Source organism: Platichthys flesus, chromosome 17 (assembly GCF_949316205.1).
Source record: "Platichthys flesus chromosome 17, fPlaFle2.1, whole genome shotgun sequence".
Lineage (NCBI taxonomy): Eukaryota > Metazoa > Chordata > Actinopteri > Pleuronectiformes > Pleuronectidae > Platichthys > Platichthys flesus.
Window position 1 is genome coordinate 14,685,599 of NC_084961.1, and position 25,400 is coordinate 14,710,998.

The window sequence follows — 25,400 nt, forward strand, 5'->3', positions numbered from 1 at the left end:
AAGAGGATTCCATGACATGACATGACATGAAATAGGCAAAAAAGAGAGGATCAGGTTAAACGATTGGCTGGCGTACCTGTCCGTCACAAATCGACCTGTCTAACTGCGCACTCACTGTGCTCATGAGCCTTCAGCAGCACACACCACTGCAGCAGAGACGTTAGTCAGAAGTTACTGAGTGACACATGGAAAAGTTGGCCTCCTCCAACTCCTAAGGAAAGTGTGTGGTTCTGGATGCCTCCTTGTCTAGAATATGGCCTCGCACTGTGTCTGGCTGATTATTGGTGCTGGACCTTTTTGCGGACAGTGGGTTTAATGTTAAACAAAAATGGCTCCCTGCTGTGGCTCGGTTGACCGGAGCTTTGGTGTAGCCTGTTCTTCTTAGCTTTTCCAGGAATCAATGGTCCTTACTGGCATGATCAGAGAATGCAATGTGAGATAATTCATTTTCTAAAACCCCCACACAGGCTGGAAATATGAATGCACAAGACATAATAGCAATAACAATGGAAGTGCACTGTATTCACATCATTTTATTTTAATATATCTCTATCATATACAGTACATACAGTACAATATGCAGATTTTGATGGCACATCCATTTTTTGTTGTTGTACATTTTGCAGTCGCTGGTATTGCTGTGAGGCTACAGTAAAGTGACCATTTGAATCGGTTGCTTAGGTAGATACAGCAGGTGGCTTGACCTCGGTGGGTTTAAGAATAAGGTTGCTACAGCAAAAACACATGCACTGTCGAGTTATATATGCCACTAGGGTGGGGTCACACATCCAGTTACACAGAGCTATACTTGGAGGGATGGTGCGGTCGTGTTCTGTTGACGCCCCTGTGTTCTTTTAGTCTCGGCGTACGCTACAACAGTGGCTACCGTGATCCTGTAAAGCTACGGGATGTGCAAGGTTTGGGTTACACCCAAAAATTAGCCTGATCCTAACACTGATCATGATCTGAGGGCCAACTGGAATTTAAAGAGCTGACACTACACTTGTAATAGTTTACTTAGGTGTCAATTTTAAATCTGTTTTAATGTTTTCAGTCATCAAATACGTTTTAAGCAGTGGGCTAAACCAAAACCTTGCATATTCAGTAGGGGTGAAGGATAATGGTGTTTTAAAGGATCTAGTATTCAGGTTTCTACTTCAATACAACTTCACAGTCAATACTACAGGTACAGAGTACTGCTAGGAGGTTATTAACATATGTACAACCTCTGCCGTGTGACCGCAGAGACTTGTCACGTGAGTGTGCGCTTTCTTTCTGCCGAGCACGTTCGAGATAGAAAAATAAAACAGTGATACGTTACAAAATACTGTGCCGCCGTCTTACTCAAGTGCTGCTGTCCGTTTTCACCCTGTTGTCTGTCCTCATCGGAGTGAAAACACAGTCATAACTTAATTCTTTCAGTCGGAAATTACAAAACAAATCTGGTAAAATGATTGTCTCAAAATAGAATTAAAAAAATTACGTTACAAAAACAGCATAACAGAATACGATATGTAACATGACACTAAAAGTCACCAGCTTTCCCTTTTCATCAGCTTATTGGAGTGATGTACGTGTGAATGTCGTGTACATACATTATATACAAGTGTGTGGAGCTTCCCTATCCAGTTTTAATGTCTCCTATTTAAACACCAGCAGCATAAAATGTCCCCTCAGTGTCTCGTTAAATCTGCCTAAAGTGCTTCACATACTTGGCATGGCACCCAGTCTCCTCCATGGAGACTTTTTGGTGTCTCTAAATGTGCAAGGTCGACTTTTGGACTTTCTCCCAGTCGTCCACCGCAAGTGTTAAACAAAGGGAAACAATGCTAAATGTATAAGTAACGTTACGTCGTGAGCCAGTAACAAACAACAAAACCAGGATGTACGTGGAGTGTGGAGGTGCAGCAGCTGACGGAGTGCCTGCCCCTGCTCTAGATGACCTGGCAGCAGCTGTGTGGGGTGGGGGTGCAGAGCAGACCCTCCTTGGGACTCCGTTGGATGTTGACGGACAGAGTCTTGTCGCTCAGAGGCATCTGCAGCACCCGGTTCTTCATGTTCCTGTGGTTCTCCCTGGCCAGGTCCAGCTCTCCCAGCCTCAGGGTGCCCGAGCAGGGGCCCTCCAGCAGCGGGTCTGCTAACATGTCGCCCAGCGGCGGCTGTTGGTAGAGGTTCCCTCTGGGTGAGGGGCCACCCAGGAGCGAGACCTTATCCAGGCTACCTGTGGAGCCACCCATGCACATCCTCCACATGGGACGGTCCTGGTTGTCTCCCCCAACACCTACTGCACTGCCAACCCCGACGACCCCTCCTCCCCCCGTCAGATTATGGAACTGAGAGCTCAGACACAGGCTCATCAGCTTTAGGCTTTCCACCAAGCCACTGGGGGCTTTGGCTGTGCCTTTGCCTTGGCCTGATCCAGGACTGGCACAGTTGGAGGGACTGCCCTGCCCTGAAACCCTTTTCTCTTTACCCTCTTTCCTCCCTACTCTCTCAACCCGATGTCCGCCTACAGTTTCTGTGTCCACTATGTGGTGAGTGTCTGTATCTTCATCACTTGTCTCTGAGCTGGGGGTGAAAGTGGCAACTGGTGCCATTACAGTTATGGGAGAGGACATGAGTGTTGACGGCGATGATATGCGAGAGTTCAAACTGAGGCCGAGGCTCGGTTTGGGCAGTCCAAGTCCATGCAGCTTTCTCCCCCCCTCCTCCTCCTCTTCTTCATCCTCTTTAACCTCCTCGTGGATCTGGTTCAGGACTGGAGCGCTCATACGCGATGCCAGACGGTTACCAGAAGACACTGAAGATGAGGAGGCTTTGCTGCGAAGCACCACCTGAGTAGGCAGTGCAGAGTGGGATGAATATTTGTCCTCCTCCCTGTCTTCCTCCTCATCCTCTTCCACGCTAAATAGACTTGGGCTGCGGGGTTTAGAAGGGCCCAATGAGGTCAGAGAGCCCAGCCTGATGGGGTTGGAGTGGGGCTTTGCCAGAGGCCTGAGCCCCCTCTCTGGGTTCTGTCGTGCAGGCTGCAGCTGGCTAAATCCAGGAGTGCGGATGTCCTGCCGCTGGCTGAGGTCCAGCAGAGCTGTTTTGGGCCTGGGGCCTTTGAGCAGGCTCTCAGCACTACGAGCTGGGGACTGTGGCCCCCCAGGGTGGGAGATAGACGGACCCCCTAAGCCATCACTGACATCCTGGTGAACATCCACTCTCGTGGGCCAGGACTGCCTATGGGGTATTAAACACAGAAAACAAAATTAAGCTAAATAGGCCACACTAATGTGGCTGTGTTTATATGTTCAGATTTCAGGGGGGGGGGGGTGTTGCAGGATTTTAAAGGGTAAATAGTGATTCTAGTATTTATTCTAAACTAAGCTAATTGGCCGACATATTTCAAATTTTTCATCTAACAAACAGACTGAATATTTTTTGACCAAAATGTTAAGCTATTGCTTTCACTGACAGCTAAATATATATTTTGTTTTTAATATATGCTACTTTTGAACAGGAATATTTAATGAAAACACTGTTTCCTATCCATCTATCCACTATCAATCCTTCGTCCCGGGAAGCTTGACAAATGAGATGGTCACGTAACCCTTTCAGTCGACGACTGTAGATGCAGAGAGTGAAAAAAGATCTGCAACCGTTGTTTCAAAGCTGCAAATTTGACCAGTGAATTTAAATGAATTTACATGAATTTCTTTTTGTAAGCACTGGGATAATTAAAGTGGGTCTGTCCTGCTTGTTGTGCAAAACATGTGGCAAAAGAGAGGAAGTAACGTCTGTGTTGCCGAATACAGAGCAGATAGTGAATATAATTATATTTTGAGATGTGCTATAGTTTACCATCCATGTTTTCACAGCTATCTGGTTTGCCCTTAGCCTGTCGCTACTTCATTTCTGTGAAGAGAAACTCTCGAAATAAAGTTGTGCTGCTGCTTATTCCAACAAGTTTATGGCTTAAAATGCTGTCATTCAATATAATATGGACATAAAATAATAAAGACATTTGCTGTCTTGTCTCAAGATATTTATCTTTATGTTTTTACTCAGTCGATTTACAACCTCCTCTCTTCTATTCTGAGTCTGTCCTTCAACCTCTGCCGAGAATGGCAGAAAGCTCCATCTGTCCATCTGCTGTCAAACCTGCATTTTAGAAGATTGACAAAGCAGTGCAGCGACAGCACTCTGTCAATACAGGTTTGTGTGTGTGCTCAAACTTCTATGTTGGTATGGATCAGATTAAGAGTGAAGACATTGAGGGTTAGCGCCTGAACCACAGTGAGTGCGTGTGCAGATCACAGCGGCTGTGTCGTTGATCTGCTGCGTCCTTGAATATAGGTCATGCTCTGTCCTCAACTAAATGCCGGGACACTACAGCATGAAGCCGTGCATCTTCCTATCCCGAAATAACAATTTTTTTAAGCTTGTGACATATTCAACATTAAAACTGTGTTGAATGATCAGTTTCGCTGTCTATTTTGCTGTGAACCATGCGCAGCACATGGGGAAAATAGGCGAGACCTTGATTCTCACCATGCGCTCACACAGGCAGTGTGAACGCTCTAACCTGATAACATGGCCACCGAAAGGAAAGGTAAGACTGTCTCATCTTCCAATTTGCGTTTGACAGTTTGCAGGTTTTAAGATAACTATAGCTAAAGGTCTGAATTAGGGCAAAAGTTGGGGTAAGGGATTAAGTTATGGCTGAGGTTAGAGTAGGAGGTTAGAGAATACAGAAGTATCAGTTTGTGTATATACCTGAACTGGGCTTTGCTGGGGCTGGGTGATCGTGTCTGACTGTGTTGCTCCTTCTCTTGCCGGTCCCTCAACATCCTCTCAGCCAGCAGGAAGTAAGTAGCTGTGATGTGGTTGTACTGATTCGACTCCAGAGCCCTGAAATGATTGGAGAGCGAGAGAAATCATTTTTAATTTTAAAACACGGACACACGCACACTCACACAGACACGCACACACACATCAAACAGATCAGCACCAAATGCTGACCTTGAGTTAAAAGGAAGTGACAGGGTGTAGAATCAATTTTACATGGCAACCACTCCGGAAAGATTGCCAGCTTGTACGGCAATGAAACTGTTCATGGCATTCAATTCAACTTCTTCTGGGCTTCTGAACCATGATACATTTTGAATTAGGGTGACTATATAGGAGAGAATACCCGGATCTTAATTTATGAATGTATATGTGCGATAAAGGGACACATACTCAGTTATGGTGTCACGGTCTGTGATGGCGCCAAGCACCATGCGTTGAATGATGGAGCCGTGCTCCTCTTCCGACAGGCTGCGATGGGACACCAGGGGAGTGGACAGCTTGGTGGCAGGAGAGGGGTCGACACCTTGGAGCCATTTGTGGGCCTCGATCTGCTCTAGGGTCGCTCGTTTCTTGGGGTCCCTCTGCAGCATATGGCCTATAAGACTGGAGGGAGTGACAGCGGAGATTAATATTATAGACAAACTGAAGACACATCAAGTCAAACTATACTAAATATAAGCTCTCAGCAGCTGAAATACTAAAATACTGTTATTATTAGTCTTTGCTCCGATGCAAAAATACAGAACAGTGAACCCTCCTTTGCGATAGTCAAGTTGAATTCAGATAGAAACCCCACATTTGAAGTTACAGTAGGGTTAACGTAGAGCTACAGTACTAACATAACTGAATAATGCCACAAATGTCCCTTTGTTCAACAATGCAAACAAACAACATAGAAATAAGGTTAATATTCAGAATACATTATAACCAAATGATGTCCAAAGCTACAACCATTCAAAATCTCATTCAGCACCTATTTTTCTCCGGCTCTGCTCTGATGCCTCGTTAAACCCTCACAATGTTAAAAATAGAGGGGCCGATTTTAAAGGGTGCATTAGATACACTTAACGCTGAGCTGCATCTACGGTGGTGCGGCTGACTGCGGCACTGAGTGAAAGCGGGACGAGGAGCGGCAGAGGAGAAGAGGCCTCGCTTCCTTTTCCTTCACACGTCTACAAACATGAAATATGCAGCACCTGCGAAGTTCTCTGTCCATCCGCGTGGGGATGGGTGCGTGCGTGTTACTCACTCGCTGCATGCATGGGAGATGTGCGGAGGCACTGTGTATTTACAGTCCATGATCATAGTGAGCGTCTCGCTGTCGTTGGCCTCCTGGAAGGGGGGCTGACCACAGACCAGCATGAACAGGATCACCCCCAGACTCCATATATCTGCAAGACACAGCGAGTTTTTGTTTATACAATAAAATCCCCACGTTCCAATAATTTGAGAATAAATTGTGAGGTTTTTGTAAAGGAAGGCAGCCACAGAGATGATAAAAGCGAGGATGACAGACGAACAGAGTAAAGCACGTATGTCCTTTCTGCTTAGTGACCTAGATAGAGAAAACAAGAGCCATCTCCCCCAGAGTTCAAATGAAGCGTGAATCAAATTCGATCAGAGACATTTCCATAAATATGTACTAGCTTACGACGCATCTGTCTAGCTGCCTGCCGCCAGCGTCACATAAACACGTGTGCACTCGCTCACAGCCTAAATGCTAATTTGTTCTCTTGGTCCGATTAACCATATCAAAGAGCAACTTTTTGCTCTAGGCTTTCACCCCCGGCACTGGACATCAGGATGCTCCACTGACACACATTCTGCACTCATGTGCTGAGGACAAGCAGAGAGACAGGGCTGGAAACGCAGAGCGCTGCAGTTCACCGTTCCTTTGAGAAATGTATTCTTCCCCCAAGACAGCTGATTTACAGAGTGCCACTTCTGTACAAAATATAACAAACTAAATATAAAAACACATTACACAATCTAATCATATTTTCCTATGGTTCAAGCTATATATATATATATATATGTATGCCAAATATGTCCAAAAAGCACAAGTCTGGTTTTATGTCAAAATCTCCCAAAATTTTTTAGATTTCATTATTTTAATCCTGGGAGGGTTCACATTCACTTATCTAATCAAATTTGATTTGGGGGTACTACCTAACCCTATGCATCATAACACTGTAATGGACCAATTCTCAAGCAGAGCATTAAAGCAGGAAGTGTATTAGCAACAACTGATATTTAAAGAATGTCTCTCTGATCTGATAATGTGAGGGAGGCCTCTCATAACAATACACCACCATTTCCTTATTTTTTTTCTCAATCGGAACAATCGCGAATGACGCTCTTACTACCTGTTAAATGTTTAAAGCGGAATAGGCAGTTCATCAAACCTGGCAAAAATAGCTGCCAGTAGCTAGAGGCTAATGAGAGTAGTGAGAATGAAATAAAAACTTTACGCTGCAGGCTGTTAAATCAAACCAGTTAGCTAAAAACACTAAATGGCTCAAAAGAGATGGTTGTAAACTGCAGAGTTGGGTAATGTTTAATCTTTATAAACACATTCTACCTGTTAATATACAGAATCTGTCAGTGAGGGACACGATTTTGCGGCTTAATGCTCTCTTGTTTCTGTTTATAGTTGGACCAATCCTTTTTGAACAGGCTTTGTTTGCCCACAAATAAAGACATAAGAGGGTGAACACACTGACCCAAAGGTATCGGCTGTCAGCTTTTGAACGAACTTAAAGATAGAGATTAATAACCTGGGTATTTCTGATTTTGTTTTGTGTGGACATAAGGTCCGACTTGTGTGATAAAAGACAAGTCGCAGTGTAAACAGTGTACAGCAAACGGAGGGCAGAGTCTTGGCCCGAATATTTGCTGTCTACACCCAAAGCCCCTAAATGTTGGCCGTTGTGGGTTTGTCGGCCCCATCACTCCTCAATGATTTACTTCATATCGCTTGAGTTTGCCAGGAAATGCTGGAGATTTCAATCTGGTAAAGTAAGAGTGCAGGTTTACTGTGGGTGGTGGTGAGTATTTATTGCTGTGAGGCGGTGAAGCAGCGTTTCATAACGCGGATGGAGGCAGCAAACACGGCTGCAGTCCCCACCACCATCTTACCCCTAGCCAACGTATCCTAGCAACCTCAACCCTGCTCCCTCATTACTTGCGTCAGCAATCCAGCAAACTTCCTTCCTCGATAACTTTATTTATAAACCAGATGGCTGACACATGGATAACACCATTCACATCACTGCACATTAGCATCACTTGGGCTAATGACGCTGGCTACTTAGTGTTGACAGCCGCAAGTGTAAACATCCCTTTTTGCTGCCCTGCGTTGTATTGTGACCCCAATTGCATCCCTGAGATAACAGGCAGCCCCCCCCCTCGTGTCTCACCACTGTTAACCTCCAGGCTCAGTGGGGTGAGTTCAGCATCATTATGCAACAACAAAAATCCTCCACTTGTGCATGTTCATTATGCACAGATATGCTCTGAATTATGCATTGATGGGCTCAGGATGTGATCTTAGTGATCGCTATTGGGTAAGTTGCTTATATGGTGGCAGCCTGTGTTTGAAGAGAAAGCATGAATCTATATTTAACTTTCTATTTACTGGGAACAGAAAAGGGGAGCCCACGCTGCAGAGCATCACAAGCACAAAAAGGAGTCCGGCATCTTTTCAGAGCTTTAAGTAGTCCATCATCTGCTCCCAAAAATGTTTGCAGTGAGTTAAAACTGAGATTAATTTAATTTATCTCTTTTAAATTAAAAATAAAATTTTCTTTTTGTTGTTAATCTGTCTTTAAACTGAATATCTTTTTGCATTTATTTCACTCTAGTCTCCACTGGTAAATGACTGTGCCCAATAGGACCCTAAACACCTCAATGGTACATTCTGAAGTGTGACTGATTAGAACTAAAATGTTTACTTGATTAAATTATTATTTAGACTAAGCTATTTGTAATCTTATTAATTGTTTTGTTCATTATATGTGCTGCTTCTGACCTCTCAAATATTCATTTCCATAGTCTTATATTTTATTACAGAGCTATATTTGATTGTAGAGCTATATTTTATGACAGGGCCATACTTTTACTCATATGTTATTTTTTACTTTATTACTCCATTTATCTATATTTTAGCCTGTTTTATTATTTGGAATAGCCTTTTAAATTTAGTTTTTTCATTTCACTCACTTTAATGCATCTATTCTTTATTAGATCTATTCACTTTTCTTCTTAATTTTTGTTGTGTTCCATTGTGTTTTTGTAATTTCTTAGTGGTCTATTAAGCCTTTGCTTTATGTGTGTCCTTGTGAGTAAATGTGTGTGTATTTAACATTTTATAGACAAGATTAAACAGAAAGAAAATGCATGTATTATTTAATTATTAAACGGATTTATTGATAATGAGAATCATCTGATATAGTCCTGATATCTAAGCATGTGGGAAAAGCCCTTAACACTTGGACTACAAATAAATGGATTTTTCTTTTTGCTGGTTTGCATTTGAGTGTTCATCTCCTGCTAATTGTCTCCTTCTGTCTGCCTGTGCAGCACCGACTGTTGGGGCAACATGCTCCGCTCTATTTTAGATCACTTTTCATCTCAAATTATTTCCAGCACTTCCTCTAAAGAGAAATAAACTCCTGAGCGGAAAGAGCCGAGCGAGGACAGCCTCTTTATCGCTGTGCAAAACTGCAGCGTCACCAGTAAAACTCTGCTCCCTCCACACTGTCTGCATTACCGCGGTAGCAGAGTAATCCCAGGCCAGGTTACCTCAAAGCCCCGGACGCCAGGACTGATGGCCTCCGTTCAACCTGTACCACATCCAACTGCACTGGTGATAGAATCGCACAATATTACATCCCCGTCGGTTGGATAATCCCCGCAATCAAAACACCATCATCTCAGCTGAACGAACAACAGCGCACGGCCAGTATGAACACTCCAGAGGGTCGAACACACACACCCACACACACACACACTGAAAATATACACAAACATCAGATTGATCATGTTTGTCAAGGGTGAACTGACGTATCCATCTACTCACACCATCATACAGACACACACACATTCAGTCACACAAACGGGGCTGTTATTACTCCCCTCGTCTGCTTGGCACAAAAGAGAGTGAGCGAAGGCAGACAGAAGAAAATAGCCACCGCAAATCCACTCAGTCGGGAAAATAGAAAGTGCTTTTCTCTGACGCAGTGGGTTCTGGGTAGACTGTTTTTTTTTTGTTTTTTTTAGCTACGTCTGTTTTTCTCTTGACGATCACCTTCCATTTCTTTTTCCCTTTTTCATTCCCAATCTGCACGCTTCCGTTTCATTTCTTTTCCATTACATTTTAATTTAATATATAAGCCGCGGCTCAGGAAGGATTGGGACCGCTATCGATCTGAAAGACGTAGGGGTGATGGCGACAATCAGGGCAAAGATGTGTGTGTGCTGAAGACACACAGAAGGAAAGAGTGCTGAGGAAATCAATTTCAGCCAGATCAGTTATCAGATTTAATTTTACACAGAAAGGATAGGAGTGGCAATTAAAGTAAACTGCAGGCAGGAAATAACTGCAGGTGTGTGAGTGCAATTCTGCTGGATCATAGTCTCTTATCAAACTGAGTGATAGACTAACATGATGGTCTTTGAGCAGCCCTCCTGCTTTTATCAGCAGGCTGATAAAAGCTGTTAACGTGCCAAGTTCCCTGCAAGGTCCATCTGAAGTGCTGCAGGTTACATTGTGGTCAGAGTGTATGCAGAGCTATCAGTAGGTTTTATTGGCAGAGAGTGTGTGTGTGAATGTGAAAGCATCAGTTAATCAGGCTGATGTCGAGTGGAGGACAGTCTGTACCATGTTCTGCTGCTGGGGGCACACTCTAGACTAAGGACTGAGACGGTGTCCCATTCCTCAGAGGGTAAAAGCTGTAATATCTCATGCACTTTGATAGAACAACAAAGATGTCTCCCCGCTGTGTAACCAAGAAATCACTCTGTCATTTCTGCAGACTTACCCACAGCAGGAGCGTCGTACTCATCCCCCAGCAGTATTTCAGGAGCAGAGTAGGCCAGCGAACCACATGAGGTGGTGAGTTTTTTCCCAGGGTGAAAGCGGTTGCTGAAGCCAAAGTCGGTGAGCTTGACGACGCCCTGCTTCTCAAAGAACACCACGTTTTCCGGCTTCAGGTCCCTGTGCACAACGTGTAGCCGGTGACAGTAGGAGATGGCGTGGACAATTTGGGCAAAGAAACACTTGGCCACCTTGAGAGCGAGAGACAGAAAGGGCTAAGGTGTTAGCAATGCATGTCAGCACTAATGTCACTTTGAATAAAACTACTATAGCTGTATAAAAGACTATATCAACAATAGGTGTCTGCCTGCAGTATAGGTCATAAATCCCACCTCCTCCATGCTAGTGAATGGGAACAAACAAAAAGATCTTAACGCCTGACGCAAATGTTTATCTCCAAGATGCTTTCTGTCAGTTTAGGTGGTTCTTATCACAACAATGTCCAAATTCATTTTCAGGAATAAGAATTGTTTCAAATGGTTTATTTTTCTATCAAAACAGGGTAAAAATCAGGATTGACAGCTGAGACTGACTCCGATTTGGTCAAGCATGTATTGGCGGGACCTCGCTAGCCTACTGCAAAGAAATTTGCAAGATGGCAGCTTTTTTATTCTGGATATTTGGGCTTCATTTCTGGATAGTGGGAGGAATTGGAGATGTGTTGTACAGTAGTTTGAATGTACTCTTACAAGCTGAAAGGGTAATTCAGGCCAGGGTGAAGTGTCCCTGGGGAAGACACGGGACTCCAAATTGCCCCTGACCACTGTGCTGGCAATGTATGAAGGATGTATGACAGACAAGCGCTGAACATAGATGCACTGTATGAAATTGTGTGAATAGGTGTATGGCAAAGCTGTATGTAATGTAAAAAAAAAAAACTCTTAAGAAAACCCCATTATACACAAACTTCCCATCACCAATCTACTGACAGACACAATAAGCAGTTAGCTAGAGAAAAAATTGGAGATTTTATGGCCCAACGGACAGATTTGTTATATTTTCAAGAGTTGATAAAGACCAATAAAAAAGCTCAAAACTTTGAACAGGTTGTCGACAACACAACTTGATATCAATGCTTATGTTGCTGATAGGTTCTGGATATCTAATCAACTGTTAGCTTGTAAAGTTAGCAAATTTAACATCTAGCTAACTCTATTTAAAGCTTTTTTTGTTGGTACCCTTGTAAAGACTAGGCTAGCTGCTGGCCCTTGTTGTCAGTCATTGTGCAAAGCTAGGCTAACCGCTTCGTCTTCTCATCCCGACCCTGTGGAAAGGAGAGTGGCATCAACCTTTGTTTTTCTAGCGAACTTCAACGTGCTGATTGTTTCCCTGACTGCATGGTGAGTGTACATCCAGAGTCAATAACACGCCACTAACCATTTCAGAATGTCTAATGTTTATATCCTATTATAGCTTTCAGTTTCCAACATTTTCTTCTTGGTATTTGGAATATATTGACTTTCAAGAATTGGTAAGCACAATGCATTGGTGTGCTTCTCACTACCTGTCCTTCACAGCATTTTCTCCTAACAGTCGCCACTAGAAATAAACACAAACAAGACCTCCTGCTCAATTTCTTTCCCTGGAGATTGTACATCTGAGTTATTCTCGTCCATTTCCAGGAGAATTCAATGAATTCAAAGTTCAGGTGCAGATATAAAAAAGCACTCCTAGAGAAGGAAGAGACTTCAAGAGTTAAAGACACTTCTGCTGGGAGGATGACCCTTCCACCTGCCAGTTAAAAAGACAGAGTCGAGGCCAATGAATCTGAATGGCCGCTGTGACGCCAACGCTCCCCCTCACCTCTTCACTGAGGCCTCCATCGTGCTTCATGATGCAGTCGTACATGTCTCCTCCGTCTCCCAGCTCCAGGATGAGGTAGAGCTTTGTGGCCGTGTCGATGACCTCGTACAGACGCACCACGTTGGGGTGTTGCACCATCTTCATGCATCGCACCTCCTGAAAAAGGTGAGCCCGTGCCACCGGGTCCAGCTTTGTCTTGTCTATCACCTTTACCGCAACCTGGACGAGTGACAAAAAATGAAAGCTAATGATAGCCATCTTTCCCACGCCAGCAACAATGGCGAAGATATTTGTTTGCTGTAGCTGCTAATTATGATGAATATCTATAATCATCATAATACTCAAGCAGAAACTTAGAAGTATTGAGTGATTGGACTTGTCATGTTAGAAAGACCTTTAGAACATTAAGACATTCATGTGATGGTAAAACATTGAAAAAAGAAAGATCAATACCATGTTGTAAATCATTCTACTCAAACCTTACAATACATAACTTAAGTTGTTATTAGTCACCCTTCTTCTCTATGTGTCTCTGAGGGAGTGGCTGGAATTTTCAACAGGGTGTTGAAACACTGGCTTGTTAAACGAGGACATTCCATCACTACCATTAAAGCGTTGGCACTTGCATGTACAGACATGGACAGGCATACCTTTTCCCCAGTGAATACATGTCGAGCCAGTTTGACCACAGCAAAGTGCCCACGGCCTAGAGTCTTGTCAAGGTCATACAGCCCAGCAATCTTCCCATCGTGATGGCGCTTGAGCCCCGCCATGCCGGTTGGCGGACGGGGGAGGGAGGAGCTGCCTTCCGTCGCCTGCTGGTCCTCGGTCAGTTCTCCATCTCCTCTTGAGTGGGTTGAAGTTAGGCTGTGGTGGTGGTTCAGTTGATTCTGGACCAGATGTGCGTCTTCTACGAGGTAGCTTCTGGGATTTGAAGGAAGGTTTACTTGTTGGTTGGTAACAGCAACTGCTCACAGAGCTTCATCCAGTCAACTGTTGATGTGACTGAGGGTGGAAGAGATAAAGAGGAAATCTAGATTCACCCATTTAAATTGATAAGATATCACAGGAAATTCTGCTTAATCTGAGTCACCTTAGTCTCTGACACTCAAGACAGCATACTCCCACCATTAGTGTTCTTTTCTGGCACTATAGTCGGAGGAAGTATTCCTCCCAATTTGTAAATGCAGACAAAGTTCCAACACCAGACACTATGCAAATATACGTACAGCTGAGGCTAATGGGAACATCAAGTAATTTTTATGTTTAGGTATTTGGTCCAAAACCAAGGTCGACGAGTAAATTTCAAACGACTGATGGCAATTAATAATGTTAAAAATCTATACTCAATTATGTAAAATCTTGGACATGAAAATGTTCATTTACTACTACAATTGCAAAGTTTATTTAAAATTAGAACTAGCTTTCACTGAAGTGTACAACACATGAGCTTTCATCAAATATACAGTTGATTCTATGTTCTATATAAATGTTTGGGGATATTCACTGACTTTGGATAGAAGACTCTTTTATGGAAGTTTGACTCGTACATAGACACTAAGAGTTGAGGACACATATCTTACTTTATTATAGGAACTACCCATAACCATATAGGGTTCATGTGGATATACATACTGGCTCAGGAATGCAGCTTTAAAGGATAAATAAGAAATACACAAGTATGGTTAGCATTTGGGCTTCTACTACCCACTATCTATATTTTCTTTTAATCGATTATTTTCTTTTAAAATGCTTAATTTTAAAATACAAGAACAGGGACTATCAGCACCAATCTGCAATTATTTAGTTTAAATTACTTCAATTGATTGCATTAATCTTCTAACAATCTATTAATCAAATAATTGACCGACCTTTTCAGCTCTAGTTCGTTATTACCACATTCTATCGTCATATGTTATCGGCTATGTTTTGAAATCTATATTCATAACATCAACTCATTTTCTAGATTATATTCTATTTATTTATATGTTTTTGAGAATATTCAATTTATTCTAGTTCATATTTTTATTTAATTAATTCTTGTTTAGAATGTGACACTCCTGGGGGAAGACAAAACAAATTTATCTGATATGCCTACTCGATCACATGCCCGACCAGCCGCTCTTTTCACCATGAGCTACTGTCGTCATACCATTTTTTGATTTCACAGCCATGATTATGAAACAAGGCCTCCAGGGGAAGCATGCCATTCCTCTTCCAAGAATCCATGTACGTGCCAAGAGCACAGAGATGCCAAAATAAAACCCACATAGTGTGCAGACAAAGAACATTCCTTAAAGGTGATCCTCGCCTGGGTGTGTTCCGCTCACCTGGATTCACAGAGACAACAGGAAACCAAATAAGTGTTGCCAGGCGACACACCTACATACACAGCTAGATGCAGTAAGATGGTAAAATCGTCTGACCCACCAACAGTTTGTGGTCGCTTAAATGAAACTATAAAAGCCTGTGGAGCTCTTTGGGCTTTTTATGTGAACCTCAGTTTGAGGACTGAACCTGTGAGACTAGAGTGAGTCATTTTTCCTTATAATAGGAGGCTGACATCTCTATCTGTCTCTGCTCTGTCTCTCTCTAACACACAACACACGCACACACTAACAGACACGCACAGTCATCTCAACTTTGCTGAAGTCTTCGCATCACGGACACCGACAACATGTAGGTGTGGATGTTTCCGAAAGCTGCCATGAAAGGGGACACAAACACAAACATTCGCCGCACGCACATTCCCAGATGTATCCAGACAGACACAAGCACAGCTCTGACACGCTATAGTCTGGCTGACAGAGCAGGTTAGGTGAGATCCATGAGGGCTATAGTGTGGTGATGATCTGGTGTGGTAGGATCAATGAAACATCTTCTTAGCCATGGTGTGTGTGAGAGAGAGGGAGAGAGAGAGAGAGAGAGAGAGAGAGAGTGTGTGCGTGTATATGTGTGTGTGTGTGTGTGTGTGTGTGTGTGTGTGTGTGTGTGTGTCTGTGTGTCTGTGTGTGTGTGTGTGTGTCTGTGTGTGTGTGTGTGTCTGTGTGTGTGTGTGTGTGTGTGTGTGTGTGCGTGTGCATGTCCATGGGTCAGGGTCAGGGTTAGAGTTAGAGTTAGAGTTAGAGTTAGAGTTAGAGTTAGAGTTAGGGTTAGGGTTAAGCATGTGTGTGAACTCACTTCAGTCCATGGGTGAAATAAAAAATTTAGAAAACTTTAAACCAACACAGTAAATGGCTAAATGCAGTTTTGTATTGTAATAACAAAGACAGGCAGGAACTTGTTTCGTATTTCTGCTGTGTGTACATACAGTGGAGCCTTGTATCAGTGTATGTATGCTTTCCGGTTGGTTGTGTAAGTGTTCAAGGTACTGATTTACAAGATGGTAGGGTCTGTGTGCGCACAAAAGCACACATAGACACATATGAGGTCAAGGACCTTTTATAATAGCTGCTACACTCACGGCCTCTGAGATTCAAGATAATGAATATAAGGAAATAAATACCCTGAAAAGCTGGACACATTTGATTGCGATATCAATATATATGAAATGTTGTAAGACAAAGCCTATGGTAATATTTGTAAAGCGGTGCATGGCTAATTGTAATATTTTAAAATGGGTCCCAAGTTATGTCCTCTGACAACTTCAAACAACCCTACATCACCAGTTGTTAACCAGATCACTTAAGAGTTTTAAAGACTTAAGAAAGTCTGAAATATCAACATGATTTTTGAGCAGCAGAATTTTTAGTGTCGCCTTAAATTAGAATAAACTTATAACCTATCACAATTTACAGACCCTGAACCACTGTTCTAAGACATCTGGATAGAATATTGGACAAATATGACAATAAGATGCACAGGAACAATATTACAGTGATACCACAGGAGTTACAGTACCTTATACTATAAACTATGATATATGGGTAAATATGTTAAATATTATATAGTAATTTTTCTGTATGATTCAGTATTTATTATTGCATGCATTATGTGCATGTTTCAAGAAGGAGTGCAATACCACCATACTGTCAGGATGGTGATACTGTAGTGCTATTTTAAAGTCCCTGTAAACTCAGTCCCTAACGTGGATATCATGGTAGTAAGATAAGAGGTCGACGAGAGAATAAAAAAGGCAATGAAATCAGATCAAATGAGCATGCATATCATCCATCACACTATAGTAATATATCTACACATAATTTATAGAGAAATGTATTTGATGGATACTGTATTTGTGTATTAGCATAATACAGGAGATATTGAAATAGACTAGGAACAAAGGCCTACATAGATTGTTTTAAGCATAAAGACAGGTCGGCTATACGAAATGAATATGAGTATAAAGATATGAGTATAATTTCATCATAGTATACCAAGTAGCAGTTCACTTTATATAGTATAACTTTAGAAAGATGTATGTGTAAATTCACAATAGCATACAATATGACATGAAAAAAAAATGGTTGTGAGAATGCATATAAATGGTTGAATTTCACAATAAGAGGCATACATGTGGAATACTATTATTGGTATTTTCTTAACAGGTAATGTGCAAGAGAACAGTAATGTTCACTTTCATCAAAACTAGTCCAAGTAACAGTGTGTAGTTAAGATGCCGCATGCATTTTATTAAATGGTGTTGGAACAATAAGATATAATAATAATAATAAACACATCACTTTACCACTGTGGCAGCTCAATCCAATATGAAGTGATCGTAGTGTTAAATCTGGGAAAGGACCGTTAGTGAGACTGTCACTGCATAGGTGCTGCTGCCCATATGGGAACCCGGCCCCCGCCCCCCTCCCCTGTCAACATGCCTGCTGGCTGCATACACGGACACACAAACACGCGCACAATCACACGAAGACACGGGGATGCGTCCCCCAGAGAAAAGCTAACTTGCCACAGACTATCACCGGGTTCTCACCAACACCACATCCACCTCTCTCTCTCTCTCTATCTAGCTCACGGTCCCTCTCACCTCTGGGCGCCTCCTCCCCTCTGCTGCCTCTCAAGCTGCGGGACAGTGCGGGGCTCCGGGCCCGGAGCTGGGTGGGGGGGGGGGGGGTTCACCGCCGACGTCCGCTTTGACACTCGGGACCGACTGATGGTAAAAGCGGAGATTATTCCACAGAGTCCCTGAGTAAATGTGTGACTCTGTCAACTCAACCTCTCTCTACCTCTCCTCCTCTCTCTCTACCCCTCTCGCTCTCACGTCAAGTGAACGTAGCATGGCCAGGAAACACGTTTCAAAATAAAAGCAGTAAATTAATGTTTTCAATTCAGAGGAGCCTTATTCTTATCAGTCATGGATTTTTTTTTAGGATCATTTATTATGTACTCTGTCATTTTGTTTGGGTTTTTGCTGCGTTTTTCACTTGTTGATGAGGAAACTTTTACTGCACAGATGTCTGATGAAAGATGACTGAATTTCTAATCAGAGTACACATTGGTGAATAAAACAATCTTTTCCTTACTTGCCACCTAAGTCCAGTATCAGTCATGTCAAGATGTCCAATATCCGCATGATCATCATATCCCATCACAGATAAATTATGGCAACTTCCAACACAAAACATAAAACATCAAACCTGAAGCAGAGGCTGTCAGACATCTCAGGTCAATGATCTATAAAGGTCAGTGTGTAAACTTATTTCACACACATTGTGAAATATATTGAGGATGATAAGTGATTTAATGCATGTACAACATCAACAATATCCTAGACCTCTTGTTACCCTTATATTTACAAACATAATTTATCCTTGGATGTTATTTCACCCCAACAAATTGAACCTCAGCAAAAATGATCATAATCAAAGTTGTTACCCAAGTTTATATTTCAGTTATTTTCTTCATCTTTCTTTTTCTGTGAACAATAAAATGGCTCTTCAAATAAAATAACATGCCTTTTTAAGTTAAGAATTCCTATTATGCTACTATGGAAAAATACATAAGTCTTCATAAACTTTCACAGAGTGACCTGAAAAATATTTAACAGTGAGAAAAGATTGGAATACTTAAAAGTTTTTCCCAAGAATAAATTAAATAAAATTAAAAAGCCTTGTAATCATCCATCTGTTATCTATACCTCTAATCCGTTGAGGATATTGCGGGGAAGCTGGAGTGTACTACTATTACTACTACTACTTCTACAATTAATAATATTGTTATTATTTGTAGTAGTAGTAGTACACTCCAGCTATTAATAATAATAGTATTATGGCATATAATTGTAATTTATATGGCACCTTTAAAACGAATAAAAGTTAAGTAAAAACAAATACAAATAATGGGAACATTAAAAAAGATGATAATAGTAAACTTCAAAAAAAATTACCAGATCGTAGGAGATAAATGAAAAAATCAACACAGATGCAAAACCCTTGTTTGTTTTTCATTGTTTTGTACCTTAATGTAAAATGGGAACGCTTAATAGACTCAAATAAGCTTTTATTGTGAAGGAAAATTCACCTGTTTTCCGGTATAGCTAGTAGCCAATGACAGCTGTGTCATCACTGCACCTCGCTACCATTCATCTCTGACGTCAGAGCTACGCTGAGAGAACAGCGTGTTTTTCAGGCCCAGTGATAATAACAACACTGTCCATGGTTCCTCTGCAGCTCAGCTGATGTCAGGCCCATGCTCTCAGACACTAGACTACAGAGAGGGGGGGGGGGGGGGGTACATTCATGTTTGTATTGCATGAATCAAGCTGCAAAGGAACAATGGCTCATTATCACCATTATCAGCACTGACTCCACAGACAGGCTGTCAGTCAGACCACAGGCATCCTCCACCACTCAGCCATCCTCAGACTGACAGGGAGGAATCCACTGGCTGTGTATGTTTGTATCATTTTCCAATAAGTCCCTGTCCTCTCTGCACAACGTTCAAAGGTGATGTTATGTAATATTTACCAGGTTTCTCTCTGGGGAGAAACCTGTTTGGCTGCTGAAGGACTCAGCCTCCATACTGGTCAGGGCAGCAGGGACTCATGTCTCCAGTTGAAGTCTTTGATGGCAGGCAGCACTGTGTGGTGTTGAGTTTTAGTGCCACCTGCTCTGTTAGGTGATTTATTCATTTCCCCTCCATCACCACAAACTGGCAGCAAACAGCCACCACATGCTAGTTACTCTATGGCACTGCATATACCTCCAGACATGTGAGAGGCTGTTCTATGGTCATTTTCAGCTGAAAGACAAAGGGTTCAAGCTCCATTATAAACTGAGACTGCCATCTAGTGGTTGTGAGGAGGGTTGAATAAAGGAAGAGGGAAATGTCTTGCTCTTACTCAAAACGCTAGCAGGCTACTGTAGTTAAAACAAATGTATGTATGTTAAGTCAATTCTGACTCTTGACTAAATGTAATAATTGGCTAAATGGTTTATTTTTGTCCTTATTGTAGGTCACCATTTCTTAGTTTTGTTATTTTGGCATCTATATTTGAAGTCACTAAGCACCAGAGCAGGTAGGATTTAGAGGTATAACGTAGGTTTTTGTAAATGTTTTTTTTAGCATAGTCACTCTTTTATCAAAAGTAATGTGACATGTTAATAGCCCAGTAGATATATCTACACGATTCAAAGGTTCAATATGATTTAAATATAGTTGTGATCATATATCTTGCTGAGCATATTCAGAACTAAGAAACTTGGGTTCAACTCACAAAACCCTCCTGTTCCAACATTAAGGCAAAGCCACTCAAATAATTTCAAGATAATTTAAAATTCCAACCAGATATAGGCATGAATAGTTTCACTTCAAACCTGACTTGTTGACTGTAGAAATACTTCAGGGTATTAATATGAATAGAGACATTGGGGGAGTTTGTGTATGAGAACACAAACTCCTTTTCACCTGCTCATTATATTATTTAACTCATATCATTTAATACACTCTTTGGCTTAATAATTCTCAAAAGATTAACTACACCACAGCCGCAATCAGCGAAGTCTTTCAACAGAAAGAACAGGATGTGCAGTACAGTGCTGATGGAAATGAGAAACCAGGTCCAACTAGACAACTGACTGACTCTGTCCTCAGTGGAGGTGTCAAATGAAACCACTTCTGTAAGAGGGAGTTATATGGAGGTTTGCAAACATTAACTCCATCAATGTTCAAAGATTTTTTCACAGGCGGAGAACATGTAATCAAGCTACTACATGCTTTACCAAATAGAGAACAGAGGAGGAGACACAGATAGAAAATTGAACAGAAACATTTATTTGGTGAAAACTGTTCACTTCTTTGCTGCCACCTTCTGGAGCTTCTTCACCTCATGCTTGATGATCTTGTTCCTCTGCAGAAAACAAGAACAACTCTCAGTAACTGCGGCAGGATTAACATACACACACATGAATAGCCCAGTGTCACTGGTTGTGAAGGGAAATTAAATCACTTCATTGGTCTGCCACACAGTGGCACCAAGCTGTTACAAATGCTGGCCCACTGGCATAATTACAGTAAAACTAAGTGAGCCATCATTTATTTTACTTGTTTGGTCTGCACTCTGAAAGATTCTGATCACATTCAACATAGCTTTAAAAGTACAACAGCCTTTCACACAGGACAAGTTCAATAATAGTGAGGGTTTACTTTAGAGAGCTGTCCCCAATAATCCACCATGTTCACCCATTTAATAAAGTGGATATGAACTACAAATACGTCTATGCTGCATTTTTATATTCAACTTTAGGGTGTTACTATTGTGAACAGTGTTGGTTTAAACCAATACATTTTTCCATGTGGGATATTTGCATTAGCTACAGATGATAAAGCTCATCTTTCGTACTAATCCACCAGAACTTTGGTTTGGTTACTTGGCTGATTTGCTTGACAGGTGATGTGTTTCTGTAGCACTTACCATCCTCTTGGCCTTCATCACCTTGTAGCGGTCAAAGTCAGACATCTTGGCCCTCTGAAAAGAAAACCAGGGAAATAAAGTCAGTGATATACATTTAAGCTCTGGATACATTTCTTTACAAAACATCATAACCAGGATGTATGATGATTATTAAAGACAGTCAAGTGTCGACCACTGATAAGTTTTCAATGAACAATATGTGTTAACCAGTCTAGTAGAGTTTTACTGTAATAACTGTTATAACTTATATTCATCACAAAAAAAGGCAAGAAGCCACCAGGTCTAATCCAGCCATGCCCAGGAATAGATAATGATGGATCAATCTCAAATGTATTTATGATGAAGTTGCCAACAAAAACCCTTTGGGAAACAGCACTATTTCCATCAGAGCAAGGAATTAGTGATTCAAAGTGAGGAAAAATAACAGCACTTAAAAAAAACACAAAAAAATGCCAATGACACTAAATGACGCTGGCGACACATTAAGTATTGGGCTCACAGATAGCTTGCTGTTTAAAAGGTGATACGTTTCCAACTAGCCAATAAAACAGCTGAAGCAGATTTTGAGGTGTGTTCACTTGATCCAGTGAGAAACATCACCCAGCCGTTCAGATGACTGGCTCAGGTGAGATGAGGACCCACAGCTTTACCTAACCATTGCAAACTTAACCATGACTACTCTGACTTAGACAATGATAGAGTAACATTTCCAGAAGACAGAGCTCAAATTCAAAGTGTGTTTTTACGACCTGCCCCTCCCAAACAAATACAACTTCCCATGTTTATCTACAATCTGAAAAGTGAACAGTTTATCTACAGTCACAAAAACAGAAGCCCATATATGGCGTTTTTTGTGTTTAATCCTGAAGCCAGATTAAAGAAATCTCCAATATCAGCTGCATGATGTCTTGATCTCTCCCTTATGAGGGCTAATCATTTCCGCAGCAGAACAACGACTCGATGACACATGGCCTTTACCTTCTGTCTAGCCTCGATCTTCTTGGCCCAGTTGCTCTGTTCCCACTTCTCGTTGACGCCGGCCTTTTCCCAGGCTCTCCTCACAAACTTCTGACGGGCACTGCAAAACATAACATACAGTGAGATCTTTTAGTAAAAGCATGCAACAAAATTTCACCATGTGATGATACTGTGAAACAATACTGATGTTTCTCTTAAGTAAATTTCAAGCTGGGTCCAGGCAAGGCCATGTGATCATTGGAAAACAACGGTTATTCAAACAAGATGTATTATATCCAAGTTGGTCACATTGGACACATTTGTACACATACAAAGTCAAAATCATCAATTTACTTCAGATTACATGGCTGAAGCTTTGTCCCCAGATGATGCTCTTATGTATGGTGGAATTTCAATAGTCATTTAAACTTTATACATATTTACAGACTTTACACTCCTATGCTTGTAGATTGGTAGAGCTGAAGACACATTCTTTCAGAGATTGTCTTAGTTTTTCCCTCTCATCCTATCATGGATTATAAAACAACTACATGTTAAAGGATAGGACAGAGACTTGAAAAGCGGATCCAGTACATGCATCTTAGGTTTGTTCATTATGTGCAGGGTTTTGGTGGTGTGGCCACTGTCCCCACTCACCTGTGAGGAACTTTGATGACGTAGTCTGTGAGCTGCATGCACTTGAAGGGCATAGATTGCCTCTTCACTCCTGTGCAGGGACCATCAACCAGAGCCTGGAAAACACGGGCCACAGAAAACACAATCATAACCACGTCCGAAAAGAACAAGCTGACAATGATCAAGTAACTGTGCTTCAGGGGGCTCACCCTATTTTGATCGATGACATCGACGATGGCCACCAGCTTGCCAGCATGGGGTCCGAAAGAGAGGTAGGCGACGCGGCCGATCTCGACGAAGCGCTTGAACACCTGGGAAAAGACACCGGACACGAGAAATGATCAGAAATTGCGGCTGGCGGACACGGACCTGCATGTCAGTCAGCCCGGAGGCTGGGGAGCTAGCGGTCGGTAGCACTGCACTGAATTAGCTAGCATCAACTAGCATATGTCTCTGCTAACAACTACACGAAACCGGGCTACATAGAACAACAGGTATAAGATACATTTAGATGTCACACAGTAGTACACGCATGATTCGAGTCGGTGTTATGGAGACAGACCGAGACAGACGGGTTTGTTTCGCCGAGCTGTTCACGGCCCTCTCAGCCCGAGGGACCACGTTGCAATGCGGGCAAGAGCCGACATCTTAACAAACGCTCATTAAAAGACTAAACCGTGTTTTACCAAATCAAACACTCGACAAATGTGTGAATGGGTGTGTTAACAACACACGCGACTCTAATGGCTTCAGTCAAACCACATATAGGAGTAGAATTTCATCTTGTAAATGCCAAAACCCTCATGGCGAACTCACCATGATGGCAGTCCGGGATCAGAAAGGACGTTAGCACTTCCGCCTGCCGCAAATACAGCTTCCGCTGATCCTGCACGCATGCGCAGTCTGATAGGTTTGAGCATCAGCGTAAACCAGTGTTAAAATAGTCTAATATAATAAAGCTGTTTACAAAGTTTAATAAGAAGCAACAGTTATATATGTGTTATTATTATCATTATTATTATCATTATTATGATAATAGAATAAAACCTCCTGTGAATGTAAATTACATTACATCCCATTAAGTATTTTTGCACTCTAACCCTTTTTTAGTGTTTTAGAAACAGAAGGCAGGGGAGTGTGTGTATGCTTAATTAAACATTAAATACAGCTATAGTATAATAACTAGGATTAATTCATGTTTTAAGGATAAGATAGTTGTACGTTCATACTTATTTATCTGCACTTCTGCACCTCAACCCTTTCCATGAAGGCACATATTGTAAATGTCACTGTATTTGAAGTTTATTACATATCTAGGCAAAACATTAAGTTTGGTATATTTTAAAACACGGATCCCAGATATTATTAAATTCAAGGAGCTGTAACCATCACAATGTTTGTCACATTGACTGTGAGACGGATTCACCACTAGAGGGCAGCACAACCATATTACGTCCAAACCTGCCATGGCTCCTCATCAAAGATGCTATTAGCAAGCACTTTCAAACTTAGTATTTCATCCATAATCTATTATCTGGATTCTAAAGGGTCGTAGGGGGCTGGAGCCATTTCCAGCTGAGATGGGGTCTTACATCTCTTTAAGAAAGTCAAGAATGAGAGTTAGACCAGCAGAGCAATGAGTTCACATTCATCTGAAATTTGGGACTCACTTCGGGGAAATACACTTAATGAAAAAGCGTGCAACAAAATAACATAGAAATCAGTTTATACAGATATGTTTGGCTCACAGGTCAGGGGGAAGTCAGTCATGAAAAAAACGGCTTAATATTGCTGTCTTATGTCTAATATCCATGACTTCATTAGAGCTATTTCAAACAAATCTTTCATTGCGTAGGCCCCCCTGTACTTGTGTTGTGGTTTTTGCGTTGCCACGGAGGTCGTTAGTTAATCAGAAGTCTTGAGAACCAAACAGAATGGCCTTCTTCAGGAAGGCTGAGTGAAGGAAAATGTGATTTATTTTCAGCTGCTACGTCACAGATGCTTTGTCTGGCTTTTCCTGTGGCCCTCTCCCCAATAACATGTTTGTTTTCAGGTCTATATTTGTGTAACCAACTGCTACCGGTGGGGGAAATCCTGTCTGACCTCCCTGATGAAAACACTGGCACCTTGTGACGTCCAGGAGACGGAATGTTAAGTTTTCTTTAAACTGTATGTAAATCATGCCTCTAATCTTTGTTT

At 41.8% G+C, this 25,400-nt stretch overlaps 2 protein-coding genes across 2 annotated transcripts; both read right to left on the reverse strand.

The window, feature by feature from the left end:
- Nucleotides 1–513: 513 nt before the first annotated feature.
- LOC133972821 (SNF-related serine/threonine-protein kinase-like) lies at nucleotides 514–17,933 on the reverse strand. Its single transcript, XM_062410397.1, has 8 exons — nucleotides 17,724–17,933; nucleotides 13,387–13,741; nucleotides 12,737–12,955; nucleotides 10,878–11,124; nucleotides 6,086–6,227; nucleotides 5,227–5,439; nucleotides 4,762–4,896; nucleotides 514–3,225 (listed from the first exon to the last, which is right to left on the reverse strand). Exons 2-8 carry the CDS (start codon nucleotides 13,507–13,509, stop codon nucleotides 1,935–1,937), a joined length of 2,370 nt encoding a protein of 789 aa, XP_062266381.1. The 5' UTR covers nucleotides 13,510–13,741; nucleotides 17,724–17,933; the 3' UTR covers nucleotides 514–1,934.
- Nucleotides 17,934–20,947: 3,014 nt separating this feature from the next.
- Nucleotides 20,948–24,108, reverse strand: rpl14 (ribosomal protein L14). Its single transcript, XM_062410337.1, has 6 exons — nucleotides 24,018–24,108; nucleotides 23,411–23,512; nucleotides 23,223–23,317; nucleotides 22,587–22,686; nucleotides 21,609–21,662; nucleotides 20,948–21,044 (listed from the first exon to the last, which is right to left on the reverse strand). The coding sequence occupies exons 1-6, from the start codon at nucleotides 24,018–24,020 to the stop codon at nucleotides 20,985–20,987; spliced, it is 414 nt and encodes a 137-aa protein (XP_062266321.1). The 5' UTR covers nucleotides 24,021–24,108; the 3' UTR covers nucleotides 20,948–20,984.
- Nucleotides 24,109–25,400: the final 1,292 nt, after the last annotated feature.